The sequence below is a fragment of the Mytilus galloprovincialis genome, chromosome 11, assembly GCF_965363235.1.
Source record: "Mytilus galloprovincialis chromosome 11, xbMytGall1.hap1.1, whole genome shotgun sequence".
NCBI classification, from domain to species: domain Eukaryota; kingdom Metazoa; phylum Mollusca; class Bivalvia; order Mytilida; family Mytilidae; genus Mytilus; species Mytilus galloprovincialis.
Window position 1 is genome coordinate 85,813,402 of NC_134848.1, and position 17,417 is coordinate 85,830,818.

The following is a 17,417-nucleotide window of genomic DNA, read 5'->3' on the forward strand; positions in this document are numbered from 1 at the left end:
GGGCTAGTGGATTTCTTAACCCCTGCAGGCTAGTTCTCAGCTAAGATATATGTGTTTGGTACCAGAGGATGAGTTTCTCTGTTCTGTCTTTAGTACCCTCTCAAATACAGATAAAGTGGAGATACTAATTTGGAACTTCAGTGGAATGAGCAAGGTTACCAGTTTAATTATGATAAATAGAAATGGGTATTAGGCTCAACTCATGATACCAGGCCATGTATAGTATGGTATCTGTTTAATACTGATACATAGAAATGGGTACAAGGCTAGTTCTCATCTCACGATACAAGGCCATGAGTTAGGTATCTGTTTAATATAGATGAGTAGAAATAGGTACCAGGTTAGTTCTCATCTCAAGATACCAGGCCATGAGTATTAGGTATCTGTTTAATATAGATGAGTAGAAATAGGTACCAGGTTACTTCTTATTTCAATTTGACTGAATATTCCTATTTTTCTACAACTTACCTGAATAATTTAACTGATGAGGAGTGGGAGTATTTCCTGTTTCTGTGGAAACCACTTCATCTGTTCCCATTTCTGATTGGCCAAAATCTTAAATAAAATTGATTAACTTTGAATATGATTTACAATAAATTTTTCTTCTATATTAAATTAAAATAGAGTAAAATTAGTATGGAAGATTTATTTTAGTTATGATACAGTAAGTCTAATCATAATCATGCTTCAATGAATAAATACTGAAATTTTCAAACTGTTCAGTGGCTGGAACTGCCCCTGCTGTGTAATTAATAAAGAATTATAGTAAATAAGATCAAATTTGAAGAATTGTCTCCCTTTATCATTTTCTACTGTATTCAATAAATTATCTCCCCTTAACAATAAGGAGAGTTGGTGAGGAATATTGTTGTTTCATGTAAAATTTGCTCACTCCCTGCAATGACATGTATGTTTTATTTCTTATAATTAAGTGCATTCTATCCAAATTTATTCAAAATCCCATATTTTACCTCAGATATCAAGTCAATAATTACAAACTTTTCAAATTTGAGCAGAACATCTGTTAAAAATCAAGGGAGATAATATTATAAAACTAAATGGCAAAAAGATCATCTATCTAAAATTCTCTCATTAACTTCTAATGCTATTTTTAAATGTGGTGTAAGCAGATCCATGACTTATTCTACTGACCTGTAATATGTACCCGTTCTAAAGCTGACCTTCCTAGAAATGGTGATTCTGATTCATCTGAAAAAATAAATTTAACATGTTTAATGGTATTAATATACCAAAAATAGCAAAGTCAACTTGAACCTTAAAATATACCAAAAATAGGGGAAAAGTCAATTTACACAATGATCATACCAAAAATAGGGGAAAAGTAAATTTACACAATGATTATACCAAAAATAGGGGGAAAGTCAATTTACACAATGATCATACCAAAAATAGAGGAAAAGTCAATTTTCACAATGATCATACCAAAAATAGGGGAAAAGTCAATTTACACAATGATTATACCAAAAATAGGGGAAAAGTCAATTTACACAATGATTATCATGATTATACCAAAAATAGGGGAAAAGTCAATTTACGCAATGATTATACCAAAAATAGGGAAAAAAGTATTTCAGATATGTACAAATTTCTATAAAAATAAGAAGATGTGGTATAACATGTATGATGCACTATGAATACTTCAAGAAGTGGGGGAATTGCCTCCCCTGACTCACTGCAACAACGTATGATCTATTAACTTATCAGAAAATTATATACTATCATGCATGTTATTCAATCCATCTTGTATGGGAAAGGATTTGTATAGGCACTGCCTTTTGTCCAATCCCTTTGTTTAAATGTACATTTGATATTTGAACAATAAAATATTTTGAATTGAATTGAATGCACTATGAAATCTTAATTTTAATTCATGTCCCAAAAAAATTATATCAAATAATTTCAATTCACAGTGAAAACTGAAATACCAGTGGCACAGTGGCACATCCACTATTTGCCACCACATTCAAGTGTTGAGACCAACAATTTGGTGTCAGTTGGGACCATGACCTTAATTTACACTTATCAACAAAGAATATACATTTGTACATATAGCTGTAATCCTTATGTCATGCATGTGCTGAGTCACATTAAGGGGTGAATACAGTTTTTGTGGTAGAAGTTGGGTAGAAATCCTAAAATGTTATGTCAGGGAACATACATGTACATGACATAGCTACAACAACAATTTTACAGAATCTGATAGCCCCTCCAATTCATTCGGTATTTTACACGTCAATCGTGTTAATTATAACACTTAGCATGCTAAAGGAGCACATTCAATGCATGCAGGAATGTTCTATCAACAATTATAGTACAAAATAATTTGTTTTTATCATTAAACCACAAAGAAAATATTTTGTCATTTAATTGTAACTAAATATAAATATTATTTTAACTTGTAGTGTAAATATAACATTCAACCACAATACATTTCTCACCTTCACATAGAAGAATTCCATTTAAATATTTCTCACCTTCACATAGAAGAATTCCATATAAACATTTTTCACCTTCACATAGAAGAATTCCATATAAATATTTCTAGTCTATGAATACAGTGTCTGTGAGGTACATTGTATCAGTACACAGATACCTTGACCACTGATTCTTTCCTCATGCATTTGAATTATTATTTTATGTTTCTTATCACTCTGTAATGTTTATGTCATGATGTAATTAATATTATGCTCTTTATGGGCCCTTTAATTTGGAAAATAAAAATATTGTATTTTGTATTGTATTTTGTATTGTATATTGTATTGTATTGTATTGTATTGTATGTTTCTTTAATCACTCTGTAATGTTTATGTCATGATGTAATTAATATTATGCTCTTTATCACCCAGGGCCCTTTAATTTGGAAAATAAAAATATTGTATTTTGTATTGTATTTTGTATTGTATTGTATTGTATTGTATTGTATTGTATTGTATTGTATTGTATTGTATTGTATTGTATTGTATTGTATTGTATTGTATTGTATTGTATTGTATTGTATTGTATTGTATTGTATTGTATTGTATTGTATTGTATTGTATTGTATTGTATTGTATTGTATTGTATTGTATTGTATTGTATTGTATTGTATTGTATTGTATTGTAGTACATGATAAAGACACAGAAACAAAACTACAATTGCCTTATTATTCAAATATGTATCTAATGTATTTTCATGGACTGAACTTAGAAATGTTTTTACTAAGCAAGTTGTTCTATAAACATAGACAAATCAAAATGTGCTCCTTTAGCATCGCTAAGTGGTCTTATTAAGAGAGAAATCATTTGCCAGTCACTGCAGTCAGTTTTAAATGAAGAACATCCACTCAGGAGTGGATCCAACTATTTCCAAAAGGGGTCCCACCCCAGAATAAAGGGGGTCTCAATATGTCCTTATTCAACTGCATTGATCTTCCAAAAAAAGGGGGTTTCCAACCCCAGATACCCTCCCCCTGGATCAGCCACTGACCATGATGACCACTACAACCTGAAGAATCTCTTTTTTTATTTTCCTGTAGACTTGGTAGGTTGTGTTCCTGTGGATTGATATAGATATTAAGAAGACATTGTCGCTTTGACATATTCACCATTTCCTTTCTCAATTTTATGTAATGAAGACATCATTATATTGACAGGTAAGTGAAACAGGTGCTAAAGGGTACATCATAGGTGTTAAAGGGTACATCATAGGTGTTAAAGGGTACATCATAGGTGTTAAAGGGTGCATCATAGGTGTTAAAAGGTACAAATTATGCTTAAAACTTATGTTGAGTTTTGTAATTTATAGTCCTGATTTCTTGGGTCACCTTTAGTAAGGTAAACAGTACCAAGGTGATATTTTAACTGATATATTTGTACAATGATGTACACAAAGTAACTAAGGTACAATGGACAATAGACAAACTTATTTTTTACCTGTGTACAATGTGTAATTGGCATTGTGTTATAAATAAATGGAGAATGTGTCCATGGGACACAGATGATGCCCCTGCTTGCATATCATATAAAGTTATAAAGGGACATAACTGAGAACAGACAAGGATAAAACTTAATGTCCTATAAGCGATTGAATGGGACATAAAAAAGTGAAATAAATAAAATATGTTTACCACTAATAAGGTTCAGACCTGGGTCATGTACAACTACAAGTGGCAGAGATAAACAGGTACATGGACTTGTGGTACAGAGAAACCAACCAGTCTTTTTTTTTTTTAGTTCTTGACACCCCTCCCCCCTTTTTTATTTTCATTTAGACCAGTGGAATAACATCAATTCATACATTAAGAGCAATCTCATTGATTGCAGCTTGTGTTAAATGCTACTTTCAGCACCGCCTAATTCATAACAGTCAATTTTATTGTTAAAGAAAACAGAATGTCAAGACACCAAGACCCTTGGCAGAAAAAATGACAATCCTAAAAAATTGAAACTTGAATCAAACACAACCGACACCTACACAACCTTCGGGATGACAGGCGGTGTCGTGACAGGCTAGGGAAACAGTAGATGCATGAACTAGTATTAGACTACTCAGCCAACAAGACACTAAGAACATCTTGGATCTGCCTTTGACTAACCTACAAAACCTATATTCATACTGTACAGCCTTGACCAGTGATTGGACTATATAATACAAGAGCGAACATATTCTGTATGTATGTACCTGTCCCAAGTCAGGAAACCTGTAATTTAGTGGTGGTCGCTTGTTTACGTGCTACATATTTGTTCTCATTAATTTGGCCATTAGTTTTCTGGTTTGATTTGTTTTGTCATTTCAAGGCCTTTTAATAGATGACTATATATATATGCGGTACATGTATTGGGTTTCCTCATTGTTGAAGGCCATAAATAAGATGTATTATATTCAGACCGTACTTTGGCCTATAATGGTTTACTTTTACAAATCGTTACTTTGTAAGTGTCTCATCCTGCCTTTTTTTTTTTTACTCAAAACTCCTGTCCTGCCAATTTTTTTCAAATTTCATCCTAGCCCCCCCCCCCCCCCCCCCCCCCCCATAAAAATCAAATGGTAGCTCCCTAAGTCATGTAAGTTCCTTAAGAAGTTTGATGTTCAGCATTTTCAGTGGTTGTCGTTTGTTGATGTGGTTCATGAGTGTTTCTTTTTTCTTATTTTTATATAGATTAAACCATTTCTCCTGTTTGCATGGCTTTACTCTAGTAATAATTTTTTGGGGTTCTTTTATATTTAGGTTGCTGTTTGGTTTAAACCAAAGCTCTGTTATGGAGGCCATACTCCATGTACTCTGACCTATAATGGTTTTCCAGATTGTGACTTGAATGGAGAGTTGGGCCCAAATTCAAATATTGTTTGTTTCCCCAATCCCAACCCTGCCAAGCCAGGTGTGGGTAGGTAGGTAGGGAAACAATTTTATTTTTCCAAAAAGCTTGATATTATCGGATGATCTGGCAAGCCTGAAAATTTAAAATGAATAAAATAATATTTCACTTAGTTTTGACAATAAAATTTTATGAGTAGCACCAATTTTGCAGGGTCGGTCGGGATTGGGGAAACAAACAATATTTTATTTTAGGCCTTGTCTCATTGCAGTTGGCACACATACCACATCTTCTTATTTCTATTTGCTTAAATCTAAATTTCCAAAATTCACAAGTTAAGCAAGTTTATGGGCTTACTTTTCTTTTTTAACTGAATTTGTTAATAACAAGTAAAGGGACAGACATCAAGATCAAAACTTAGGAAGATATTGAATTATTTATGTACAAATGTAACTGTTTATTATGTTTATCATTAACATTACAGATATACAGGCGCGTAGCTGCCTTTACGCAAAAAATCATTTGCTTGCACATGTTTTTCACAATAAAAAAAAAAAAAAAAAATCCTGAAATTGAATTTCGGATAGTCTTTAGTCTTTCCGGATTATCGTGTCTGGCGGTGTCTGTACTTGCAACTACAATCACGACACAAAGTTTAACCCCGGTAGAAATAAAAATAAAAATGAAGAAGCTAGAGTTCTGAGATCATTTGCCTTGGCAAAAAATAGATATATGGACTTTGGATATTAACTAGTTTATACTTTAGTTTAAGTCTTACATGCAGTATTAACATTTAATTATACAGGCTCAATAAAATCACCTTAAAAACATCTTAGATTTATTTCCCTTACTTATAAGTCAAGACTTAAAAGTAGTCGTTGGATTGCGTATTCCCATTGTCATTTCGTCCAAAAGACTATTGATTCACCTAGGGTATCTGTGTTACAAATGACCTTCTACCGTTGTCGTAGAAACCTCTCATTTGATTTTAAAATGACCCTCGTGAGAAACACCACGGGTGTCTTGCAAGAAGCAGGACCTGCTTACCTTCGGAGCACCGGAGGTCGCCACATTTTTTCGGGGTCCGTGTTTTTCTTCTGTAGTTAGTTTTCAATGTTGAAAGTTTTTGCTTGTCATTTTGTGTCTTATCTGTTCCCGGGTTTCCAAATTACGAAACCCACTAGGATGTTACTATCGTTTCTTGAAATATGGTATAGTAAGAAACAGATAGGGTATTTATCATTTTCATCATAAAATGGTCCAAAAAAATTTGGCGATATATGCTTGCACTTTATTTCAACTCAGCTACGCCCCTGGATATAGGTAGACTTGTCTTAATTTTGAATGGAAAAACTGAGACTATTAAGTAGTTTCAGAGCAAAAACTATAAACAAATGTCATGAATGTAGGACCGAGAGGCAGAGGACAAAAAGTCACAATTAAGTTTAGAGATTATTTTTTTTTAAATCGTAATTTTTCTTCAACTTTTGAATATCATGTCAGGGGCGAATCCAGCCATTTTAAAAGGGGGGTTCCCAACCCAGGACAAAGTTCCAACCCCCGGACCCTCCCCCCCTGGATCCGCCAATGCATGTTCATAGAGATACTTTACAAATAAATAATTGTTATAAAGAAAACAAAATGTCAAGTGGCTTGGTATACTAAGTTATAACCAGCTTGATGGAACAGAGATATAAATCTCCAGTTATCTACATGTAGTTTAACGATAGTACTATTCATGCTATTTACTAAACTGTTTTAGATCTTTCTCTTAAATATTTTAAAACAATTTTTTGTGACTTTTTGTTCTATTATTTGTGACTTTTATCCTTTCAAATAATAATTTACGACTTTTTGTCCTGTGACATTCTTAACATTTACCCTATAAAGTACTACCTATACTGTCCAAATATATTATACTATAGATAAACCGACAACGTATAAATCTACTTGTGAAGTGTCTACAGTACTATCACTATAAAGTACCTGTATCAGTGACGGCTCCAAAAATACTACTCACTTGAAAGGGTCATAACTTTACGACATGAACACCAATCCCCCCTTTTTTCTACAATAAACATTCCCCCTTTGTCTGTTTGTAGCCCATCATAACTTTTACCACACTAACACCATCCCCCCTTTTTTCTACAATAAACATTTCCCCCAGTTACACTGATGTACATGTATGGCTTCAAAGATACAACTCACTTGAAAGGGTCATAACTTTAACGACATGAACACCCCCCCCCCCCCCCCCCAACCCCCTTTTATTCTACAAATAACATTGGGAACCCTTTAATACTCACTTGAAAGAATCATAACTTTTACTACATGGACACCAACACCCCCCTTTTTTCTACAATAAACATTCCCCCTTTGTCTGTGTGTAGCCCATCATAACTTTTACGACATGAACACCAACCCCCCTTTTTTCTACAATAAACCTTCCCCCTTTGTAGGCCCCCTGATTTGGTTTATAAGTTTATGGAATGTCTGTAGAATTACCTGACTTTCGGCTCCAATGATAAGGGTTACAACACACGTAAACATCATCGTCAACAGTCTCACAGAACGGCATTCTCCGAAGTTCTGAACTCTCTGATATGTCCGACCATCTCCAGATCTGAAGGCACAGAATATGAGGTTCAACACACCTCCTCCCGAGCCGTAAATCTCCTTTAGGTAACAACACACACCCTGAGTGTTCCTCGCCTTTACTCTCCACACTTTGTATCAACATTTCTAATTGTTTTTCTTTTAATCTTTTTAGTATTGATTGAGTGACTGATTTTTTCTCTAATTCTTCTGGATTGTTTTCATCCGAACTCTCGGTTTCATGTTGTGCGAGACGACTTTTCCACAAGCGCTTCACGTGGGAAGACCTTTTAGAACGGAACATAAATCGTAAACAAGCCACATTTGACTCTTATTTATTTACTTCTTTAAAAACAATATTATACCGAATACCTTGGCGAGAACGTTGTTGATGAATGGAGAGACAGTAGATGTTCTAACGGTTTAATTAACACTGATTCTAATGAAAATCACATTTTTGTGTCACAATCGTATAGGTTTGTAAACACTGCTCGATCTAATTATCTCAGCAGGTGCCCGTTAGATCAAACTGTTAATTAGCATTAATCCGATAATTACAACAACTGTAATTGATGAAGCTCCCGTCAATTAAATATACAAACACCTTTGATAATTATGGGGGCTCTGTTACACAAAGTTTAACACACCTTCCGTAAAATCCAAAACAGGTAAATAAATAAGAGAATTCCGTCACTGAAAAATCTCCAAATTCAATTTCGTGTATTGATTGAACTGTCGCATATCATGTTCTAATCCATTTTGCTTTAAAATGACCATAATTCATAACAAATATTAGAATTTCGTGTTCAAAACATTGCAATCATAGCTGCTTTGACCTGGGTTAGTCTATTGTTGATCGAGGGGTGCAAGGTCAGAAATCATTTACCTGTACGGCCATTCATTGAAATGCATCTGTTTACACTTCGATTTCTGTGAATATAAGTATAGATTTTACCCTAAAATTATAAACTTTGGAACTTCAGGCTTTTTATACAATTAATTTCGTCTTTTTATTTTGAAAGATTCATTTTCTGCCATAATTAATAAAATTGTGTAAACTACCTACAAATCTTTAACACAGTTAGTTATTTAGATAACGGTCCGGTTGATTGGTCAATTACAAGCACGTGATTCGTCTAGACTTTTTGGCGCGGGTGTATGTCGCCAGTACTCGTTGCTTAAAATGTTTTATCAGATAGTCCGTATAATATTTGAAAAGCACTCTATTTGACAAGATTTCTTCGGGGAAACAATTTAAAATAATTTTAAAAGACAACTTGATGACAGCAATGATATATTTCATAAAGATATTAATCCGACTCCACACTTCATTCATAACGCTATGTTTTACTTCAATGAAGTCTCGTAAAAAAGGATAATACTATATACCTGTAAAAAAAAGTGTGAAAAAGAAGCTTTTAATATTTCACACATATAGGCCCATTAAAAAAACAATTTTACATTTCTAAAAGTTTTATGTTTTATATAACTATTTATATAATTCAGATAATTATTTATTTTATGTGTTTCAGTTTCATAATTTTTTCTCGGTTCAATGACGATGAATATATTGATAGCCGATTTTATTCGGTTTCTGCTCGTTTTTAGACCGAGGAATGTCGCGTTATTCGAAATGAATCACATAAAAGATTTTTGTATATTTGCGGGTAAGGGCACGAATTTCGAATTAAGCCGTAAAATGGGGGGCGGGGGCTTATATATTAAACCGGAGTGCAATGGTATAGAGAATAGGCGGATCCAGGGGGTAGGGGTGGACCGGACCCCCGTTTCGTGGGAAAAAAATGGTTGATTATATAGGGAATCACTGAAGCGTAACTGGATCCCCCACCTTAGGCCAGTCAGCGTCCCCCTTTTACAACAAGTTCTGGATCCGCCACTGTAGAGATATATGTGATAGACTGACGCCAACTTATTGAATGACACTTGTAAGATTAGTTTAAACAATATTTTATTCAAATAAATTGAATTGGATTGGGCAACAGGCATAGCATATGTAAGCCCTCTCAACAAAAAAAGGTACAATATATTACATTCAAACAAAGCAACACATACACAAACATAAAGACAAAACAGAATTAATTTTTCAAAAATACCTCTTAGCTGACTGGAATGATGTTTCAAATAGTTAACTCAGATCAAAAGTATGACTATTTTAAAAATGCTTCAAATGTTAACTCAGAAAATTAATAAAAAATAAATTATGAAAAAAAGTTTTAGTATTCTAGGTAAGTACACTTGTAAGAGGAGGATTCAAACAAAAGCGACTTATTTTATTGATTGGGATTGATACATACGGCGTTTCAAGTTCAGTTGCGGATCCATGATGAGGGGGAGGACAGGGGTAAGGGAGACAAAAGAGAAAGGGGTAGGAGAAAGGAGAGGAAGGCTGGGAGAAAGGAGAAAAAGTTGGAGAAAGGAGAAAAAATAAAATATCTCTCCTTTTAAATTTTTTTCTAATATTTCAAGAAAAAATATCTCAAAAGGAGATGTTTTATTCTAATGGGAGAAAGGAGAACGGGGGTAGGTGAAAGGAGAAGAGGGATGGGAGAAGGGAGAAGGGTACCCCCTGTCCCCCCCTCCATGATCTGTGGTTAGTGTAGTTCGCGAATTAAGAAGGGACACCACCACCGCTTGTTGTGCTTGGGTCACATTTTTACGTTCTACTAAAACTTGTAAAATGTGTTGTTCATGTAAATAGGAGCCCATCGACAAAATTTACATAACAGAAGGACACGAGTCAAAAAATGATAAAAACGTACTAATAAGCACAATTTTCCTTGGATCCAGAAGGGGCCAATAAAGGAATTTTGTCTTTGCTTGTTTGAATAAATAAATTTTCGTCAAAGATTAAAATAAGAAATATTCTAGATCCGCACCTAGTCAGCTTAAAAATATCTTTAAAAAAGTCAGATTTAGGGGGTTTGGGAGGGGAGGGGTATATGGAGCTCCATATTAGGTTAATGCATACAGTGTTAAGTAGTCCAATTTCTAACGTTGGTGGGTTTCTTTTCCAATCAAAGACCCACTTTGCTTAGTGCTCGGAGCACACAATTCACGCTCGAAATATGAAATGTAGCATTTTGATTGGTTGATTTTGGAGTATGAGCACAAAAACAGTCGGTGCATTGTGGTAATTGCTCATAGGTGTCATTAACCAGGCGCGGAACCAGCATTTAAAAAAGGGGTGTTTCAACGATATATTCCCATATAAAGACAAAAGTTGTAAAAAGGGGGGTCCAGGGATTGGAACCCCCTTTTGTGGATCCGCAAATAATTAAATATTTTACTATTTGTATAATGAAAAAACCGAAGGAATAACAAAAAACAGGGGGTTAAAACAGAGCTAACTCCAAGAAGAGGCGCTAGGGGTATATTTGTTAAATAATATTTGTTTGTGCTTTAAAATTCGTTAAAAGAAAATTATACAACATAGAAACAAAGTAATTAGGTAAGTGGGGTCCATGTCCCAAGCACCTGTCGTTGTATTTGGTATCCAATATATTTTTTTTTATGTCTGTTTCATATTTTATTTTAGAAATTCACACTTTTAACTAAAATGAGAATTTAAAAAAAAACCAACACCGTCGCATCTATAATCCTGTTATTATCCTCAAAAAATAATTGCCTGCCGCAGATGCCCGTTTTCTGAAACATAACCTATTGGATTTTAATGGCTTAAATCGGACGCCTAGTTAACATAGATTGTCAGGGTGATAGATAGCCTCGGCTGGACAATACAGGCATGAATTGTCCATTATTTTAATCAAACTGACCAAACAACTCGTTTAGTATCGTTTTTCTATATTTTCTCCGACTTTCAGACGACCATTTAGAAAGTTAGATGGAATTGGCGCCAAATCCGATCGTCTGTAAATTTATGCACGCGCCAACTGCCATGGGATATCAAAGATCAAATAATATAGAAAATTTGTCAATACTTGATAAAATATCTGAATACCACCTAGAATAACAGTTATGATATAAAATTTGATAACTTTTACGAAATGGTTGAGCAAATGAAATGTAAAACAAAACAAGGCGACAAAATTGACAGAAAATTTGATGGTATCAACTTTAGTCTGGTTTATACATAATTAATTGTCTAGCTTATATTGATAGGAAAAATTACACATTTTTAATATGATTTATCAGATCGAAGTCAAAGGGACGCAACTCTACGTTGTTATCGTGTACTGTTAAACAGCTCAACTCTGAGCATAAAGTCGCTAAACTTCAGTTAAATTGTATTGCTATAAACTATATTTCTAACTAGGGTCACAGTACTAATTTTCTGCATCGTGCAGATCTAGAAGTTCACATTTCAACAACTGTCTCGTCAGTGATGCTCGACGACAACATATTTGAAATGCAAAAACTAAAAAAGCTTTTAGAAAAAACTAAAAACTATTAAGTCTAAAGGAATCATCCGAATCAGATCAATACGGGAAAATCTTATACCTAAATACTGGTTCCTGGAATGTTGATACCCCCATCGGACATCTCATGTTCTCATGCCATAAAGTACCGAAGTACTGGCTCCTGGACGGTGATACCCCCGCGGACATCTCATGTTCTCATGCCATAAAGTACCGAAGTACTGGCTCCTGGACGGTGATACCCCCACGGACATCTCATGTTCTCATGCCATAAAGTACCGAAGTACTGGCTCCTGGAATGTTGATACCCCCACGTACATCTCATGTTCTCATGCCATAAAGTACCGAAGTACTGGCTCCTGGAATGTTGATACCCCCACGGACATCTCATGTTCTCATGCCATATAGTACCGAAGTACTGGCTCCTGGACGATGATACCCCCGAGGACATCTCATGTTCTCATGCCATAAAGTACCGAAGTATTGGCTCCTGGAATGTTGATACCCCCACGGACATCTCATGTTCTCATGCCATAAAGTACCGAAGTACTGGCTCCTGGACGGTGATACCCCCGCGGACATCTCATGTTCTCATGCCATAAAGTACCGAAGTACTAGCTCCTGGACGGTGATACCCCCGCGGACATCTCATGTTTTCATGCCATAAAGTACCGAAGTACTGGCTCCTGGACGGTGATACCCCCGCGGACATCTCATGTTCTCATGCCATAAAGTACCGAAGTACTGGCTCCTAGACGGTGATACCCCCGCGGACATCTCATGTTCTCATGCCATAAAGTACCGAATTACTGGCTCCTAGACGGTGATACCCCCGCGGACATCTCATGTTTTCATGCCATAAAGTACCGAAGTACTGGCTCCTGGACGGTGACACCCCCGCGGACATCTCATGTTTTCATGCCATAAAGTACCGAAGTACTGGCTCCTAGACGGTGATACCCCCGCGGACATCTCATGTTCTCATGCCATAAAGTACCGAAGTATTGGCTCCTGGAATGTTGATACCCCCACGGACATCTCATGTTCTCATGCCATAAAGTACCGAAGTACTGGCTCCTAGACGGTGATACCCCCGCGGACATCTCATGTTCTCATGCCATAAAGTACCGAATTACTGGCTCCTAGACGGTGATACCCCCGCGGACATCTCATGTTTTCATGCCATAAAGTACCGAAGTACTGGCTCCTGGACGGTGATACCCCCGCGGACATCTCATGTTTTCATGCCATAAAGTACCGAAGTACTGGCTCCTGGACGGTGATACCCCCGCGGACATCTCATGTTTTCATGCCATAAAGTACCGAAGTACTGGCTCCTAGACGGTGATACCCCCGCGGACATCTCATGTTCTCATGCCATAAAGTACCGAAGTATTGGCTCCTGGAATGTTGATACCCCCACGGACATCTCATGTTCTCATGCCATAAAGTACCGAAGTACTGGCTCCTAGACGGTGATACCCCCGCGGACATCTCATGTTCTCATGCCATAAAGTACCGAATTACTGGCTCCTAGACGGTGATACCCCCGCGGACATCTCATGTTTTCATGCCATAAAGTACCGAAGTACTGGCTCCTGGACGGTGATACCCCCGCGGACATCTCATGTTTTCATGCCATAAAGTACCGAAGTACTGGCTCCTGGACGGTGATACCCCCGCGGACATCTCATGTTTTCATGCCATAAAGTACCGAAGTACTGGCTCCTAGACGGTGATACCCCCGCGGACATCTCATGTTCTCATGCCATAAAGTACCGAAGTATTGGCTCCTGGAATGTTGATACCCCCACGGACATCTCATGTTCTCATGCCATAAAGTACCGAAGTACTGGCTCCTAGACGGTGATACCCCCGCGGACATCTCATGTTCTCATGCCATAAAGTACCGAATTACTGGCTCCTAGACGGTGATACCCCCGCGGACATCTCATGTTTTCATGCCATAAAGTACCGAAGTACTGGCTCCTGGACGGTGATACCCCCGCGGACATCTCATGTTTTCATGCCATAAAGTACCGAAGTACTGGCTCCTAGACGGTGATACCCCCGCGGACATCTCATGTTCTCATGCCATAAAGTACCGAAGTACTGGCTCCTAGACGGTGATACCCCCGCGGACATCTCATGTTTTCATGCCATAAAGTACCGAAGTACTGGCTCCTGGACGGTGATACCCCCGCGGACATCTCATGTTCTCATGCCATAAAGTACCGAAGTACTGGCTCCTGGACGGTGATACCCCCGCGGACATCTCATGTTCTCATGCCATAAAGTACCGAAGTACTGGCTCCTAGACGGTGATACCCCCGCGGACATCTCATGTTCTCATGCCATAAAGTACCGAAGTACTGGATCCTGGACGGTGATACCCCCGCGGACATCTCATGTTCTCATGCCATAAAGTACCGAAGTACTGGCTCCTGGACGATGATACCCCCGAGGACATCTCATGTTCTCATGCCATAAAGTACCGAAGTATTGGCTCCTGGAATGTTGATACCCCCACGGACATCTCATGTTCTCATGCCATAAAGTACCGAAGTACTGGCTCCTGGACGATGATACCCCCGAGGACATCTCATGTTCTCATGCCATAAAGTACCGAAGTATTGGCTCCTGGAATGTTGATACCCCCACGGACATCTCATGTTCTCATGCCATAAAGTACCGAAGTACTGGCTCCTGGACGGTGATACCCCCGCGGACATCTCATGTTCTCATGCCATAAAGTACCGAAGTACTAGCTCCTGGACGGTGATACCCCCGCGGACATCTCATGTTTTCATGCCATAAAGTACCGAAGTACTGGCTCCTGGACGGTGATACCCCCGCGGACATCTCATGTTCTCATGCCATAAAGTACCGAAGTACTGGCTCCTAGACGGTGATACCCCCGCGGACATCTCATGTTCTCATGCCATAAAGTACCGAATTACTGGCTCCTAGACGGTGATACCCCCGCGGACATCTCATGTTTTCATGCCATAAAGTACCGAAGTACTGGCTCCTGGACGGTGATACCCCCGCGGACATCTCATGTTTTCATGCCATAAAGTACCGAAGTACTGGCTCCTAGACGGTGATACCCCCGCGGACATCTCATGTTCTCATGCCATAAAGTACCGAAGTATTGGCTCCTGGAATGTTGATACCCCCACGGACATCTCATGTTCTCATGCCATAAAGTACCGAAGTACTGGCTCCTAGACGGTGATACCCCCGCGGACATCTCATGTTCTCATGCCATAAAGTACCGAATTACTGGCTCCTAGACGGTGATACCCCCGCGGACATCTCATGTTTTCATGCCATAAAGTACCGAAGTACTGGCTCCTGGACGGTGATACCCCCGCGGACATCTCATGTTTTCATGCCATAAAGTACCGAAGTACTGGCTCCTGGACGGTGATACCCCCGCGGACATCTCATGTTTTCATGCCATAAAGTACCGAAGTACTGGCTCCTAGACGGTGATACCCCCGCGGACATCTCATGTTCTCATGCCATAAAGTACCGAAGTATTGGCTCCTGGAATGTTGATACCCCCACGGACATCTCATGTTCTCATGCCATAAAGTACCGAAGTACTGGCTCCTAGACGGTGATACCCCCGCGGACATCTCATGTTCTCATGCCATAAAGTACCGAATTACTGGCTCCTAGACGGTGATACCCCCGCGGACATCTCATGTTTTCATGCCATAAAGTACCGAAGTACTGGCTCCTGGACGGTGATACCCCCGCGGACATCTCATGTTTTCATGCCATAAAGTACCGAAGTACTGGCTCCTAGACGGTGATACCCCCGCGGACATCTCATGTTCTCATGCCATAAAGTACCGAAGTACTGGCTCCTAGACGGTGATACCCCCGCGGACATCTCATGTTTTCATGCCATAAAGTACCGAAGTACTGGCTCCTGGACGGTGATACCCCCGCGGACATCTCATGTTCTCATGCCATAAAGTACCGAAGTACTGGCTCCTGGACGGTGATACCCCCGCGGACATCTCATGTTCTCATGCCATAAAGTACCGAAGTACTGGCTCCTAGACGGTGATACCCCCGCGGACATCTCATGTTCTTATGCCATAAAGTACCGAAGTACTGGATCCTGGACGGTGATACCCCCGCGGACATCTCATGTTCTCATGCCATAAAGTACCGAAGTACTGGCTCCTAGACGGTGATACCCCCGCGGACATCTCATGTTCTCATGCCATAAAGTACCGAAGTACTGGCTCCTGGACGGTGATACCCCGCGGACATCTCATGTTCTCATGCCATAAAGTACCGAAGTACTGGCTCCTAGACGGTGATACCCCCGCGGACATCTCATGTTCTCATGCCATAAAGTACCGAAGTACTGGCTCCTGGACGGTGATACCCCCGCGGACATCTCATGTTCTCATGCCATAAAGTACCGAAGTACTGGCGTCTGGACGGTGATACCCCCGCGGACATCTCATGTTCTCATGCCATAAAGTACCGAAGTACTGGCTCCTGGACGGTGATACCCCCGCGGACATCTCATGTTCTCATGCCATAAAGTACCGAAGTACTGGCTCCTAGACGGTGATACCCCCGCGGACATCTCATGTTCTCATGCCATAAAGTACCGAAGTACTGGCTCCTAGACGGTGATACCCCCGCGGACATCTCATGTTCTCATGCCATAAAGTACCGAAGTACTGGCTCCTAGACGGTGATACCCCCGCGGACATCTCATGTTCTCATGCCATAAAGTACCGAAGTACTGGCTCCTAGACGGTGATACCACCGGGACCATCAATATACTAGCAAACAAATACCAATTGGCATTTCTAATATTTACACAAATTTAACACAGAAAATATTAAAATGATTGATATTTAAGAAAAAGTAACGAAAAAATAATGTCTTGCAGAAAAATGGGGAGTAATTTATTTTTTGGAAAAGGGGGGGGGGGAGGTCACTTTTTTTTTTTGCTTTTCCCCAAGTAAATCTATGATGGTGTGACATTTTGATAACAATCCTGTCATTTGGAATTTGAAACTAATAAGATATTTTGTCATTTCGTATTTATTCAGGAATCGGATAAAAATC

At 38.6% G+C, this 17,417-nt stretch overlaps 1 protein-coding gene across 1 annotated transcript in view; it reads right to left on the bottom strand.

Annotated features, from left to right (window-relative positions):
• LOC143052958 (mothers against decapentaplegic homolog 6-like) overlaps positions 1–8,774 on the bottom strand; it is a 37,074-nt gene extending 28,300 nt beyond the window's left edge. Inside the window, exons 1-3 of the mRNA XM_076226135.1 lie at positions 7,822–8,774; positions 1,153–1,209; positions 469–555 (exon numbers count right to left, since the gene is read on the bottom strand). Coding sequence (XP_076082250.1) covers positions 469–555; positions 1,153–1,209; positions 7,822–8,215 — 538 coding nt within the window. The 5' untranslated portion in view covers positions 8,216–8,774. The remainder of the gene's footprint in view (positions 1–468; positions 556–1,152; positions 1,210–7,821) is intronic.
• Positions 8,775–17,417: the final 8,643 nt, after the last annotated feature.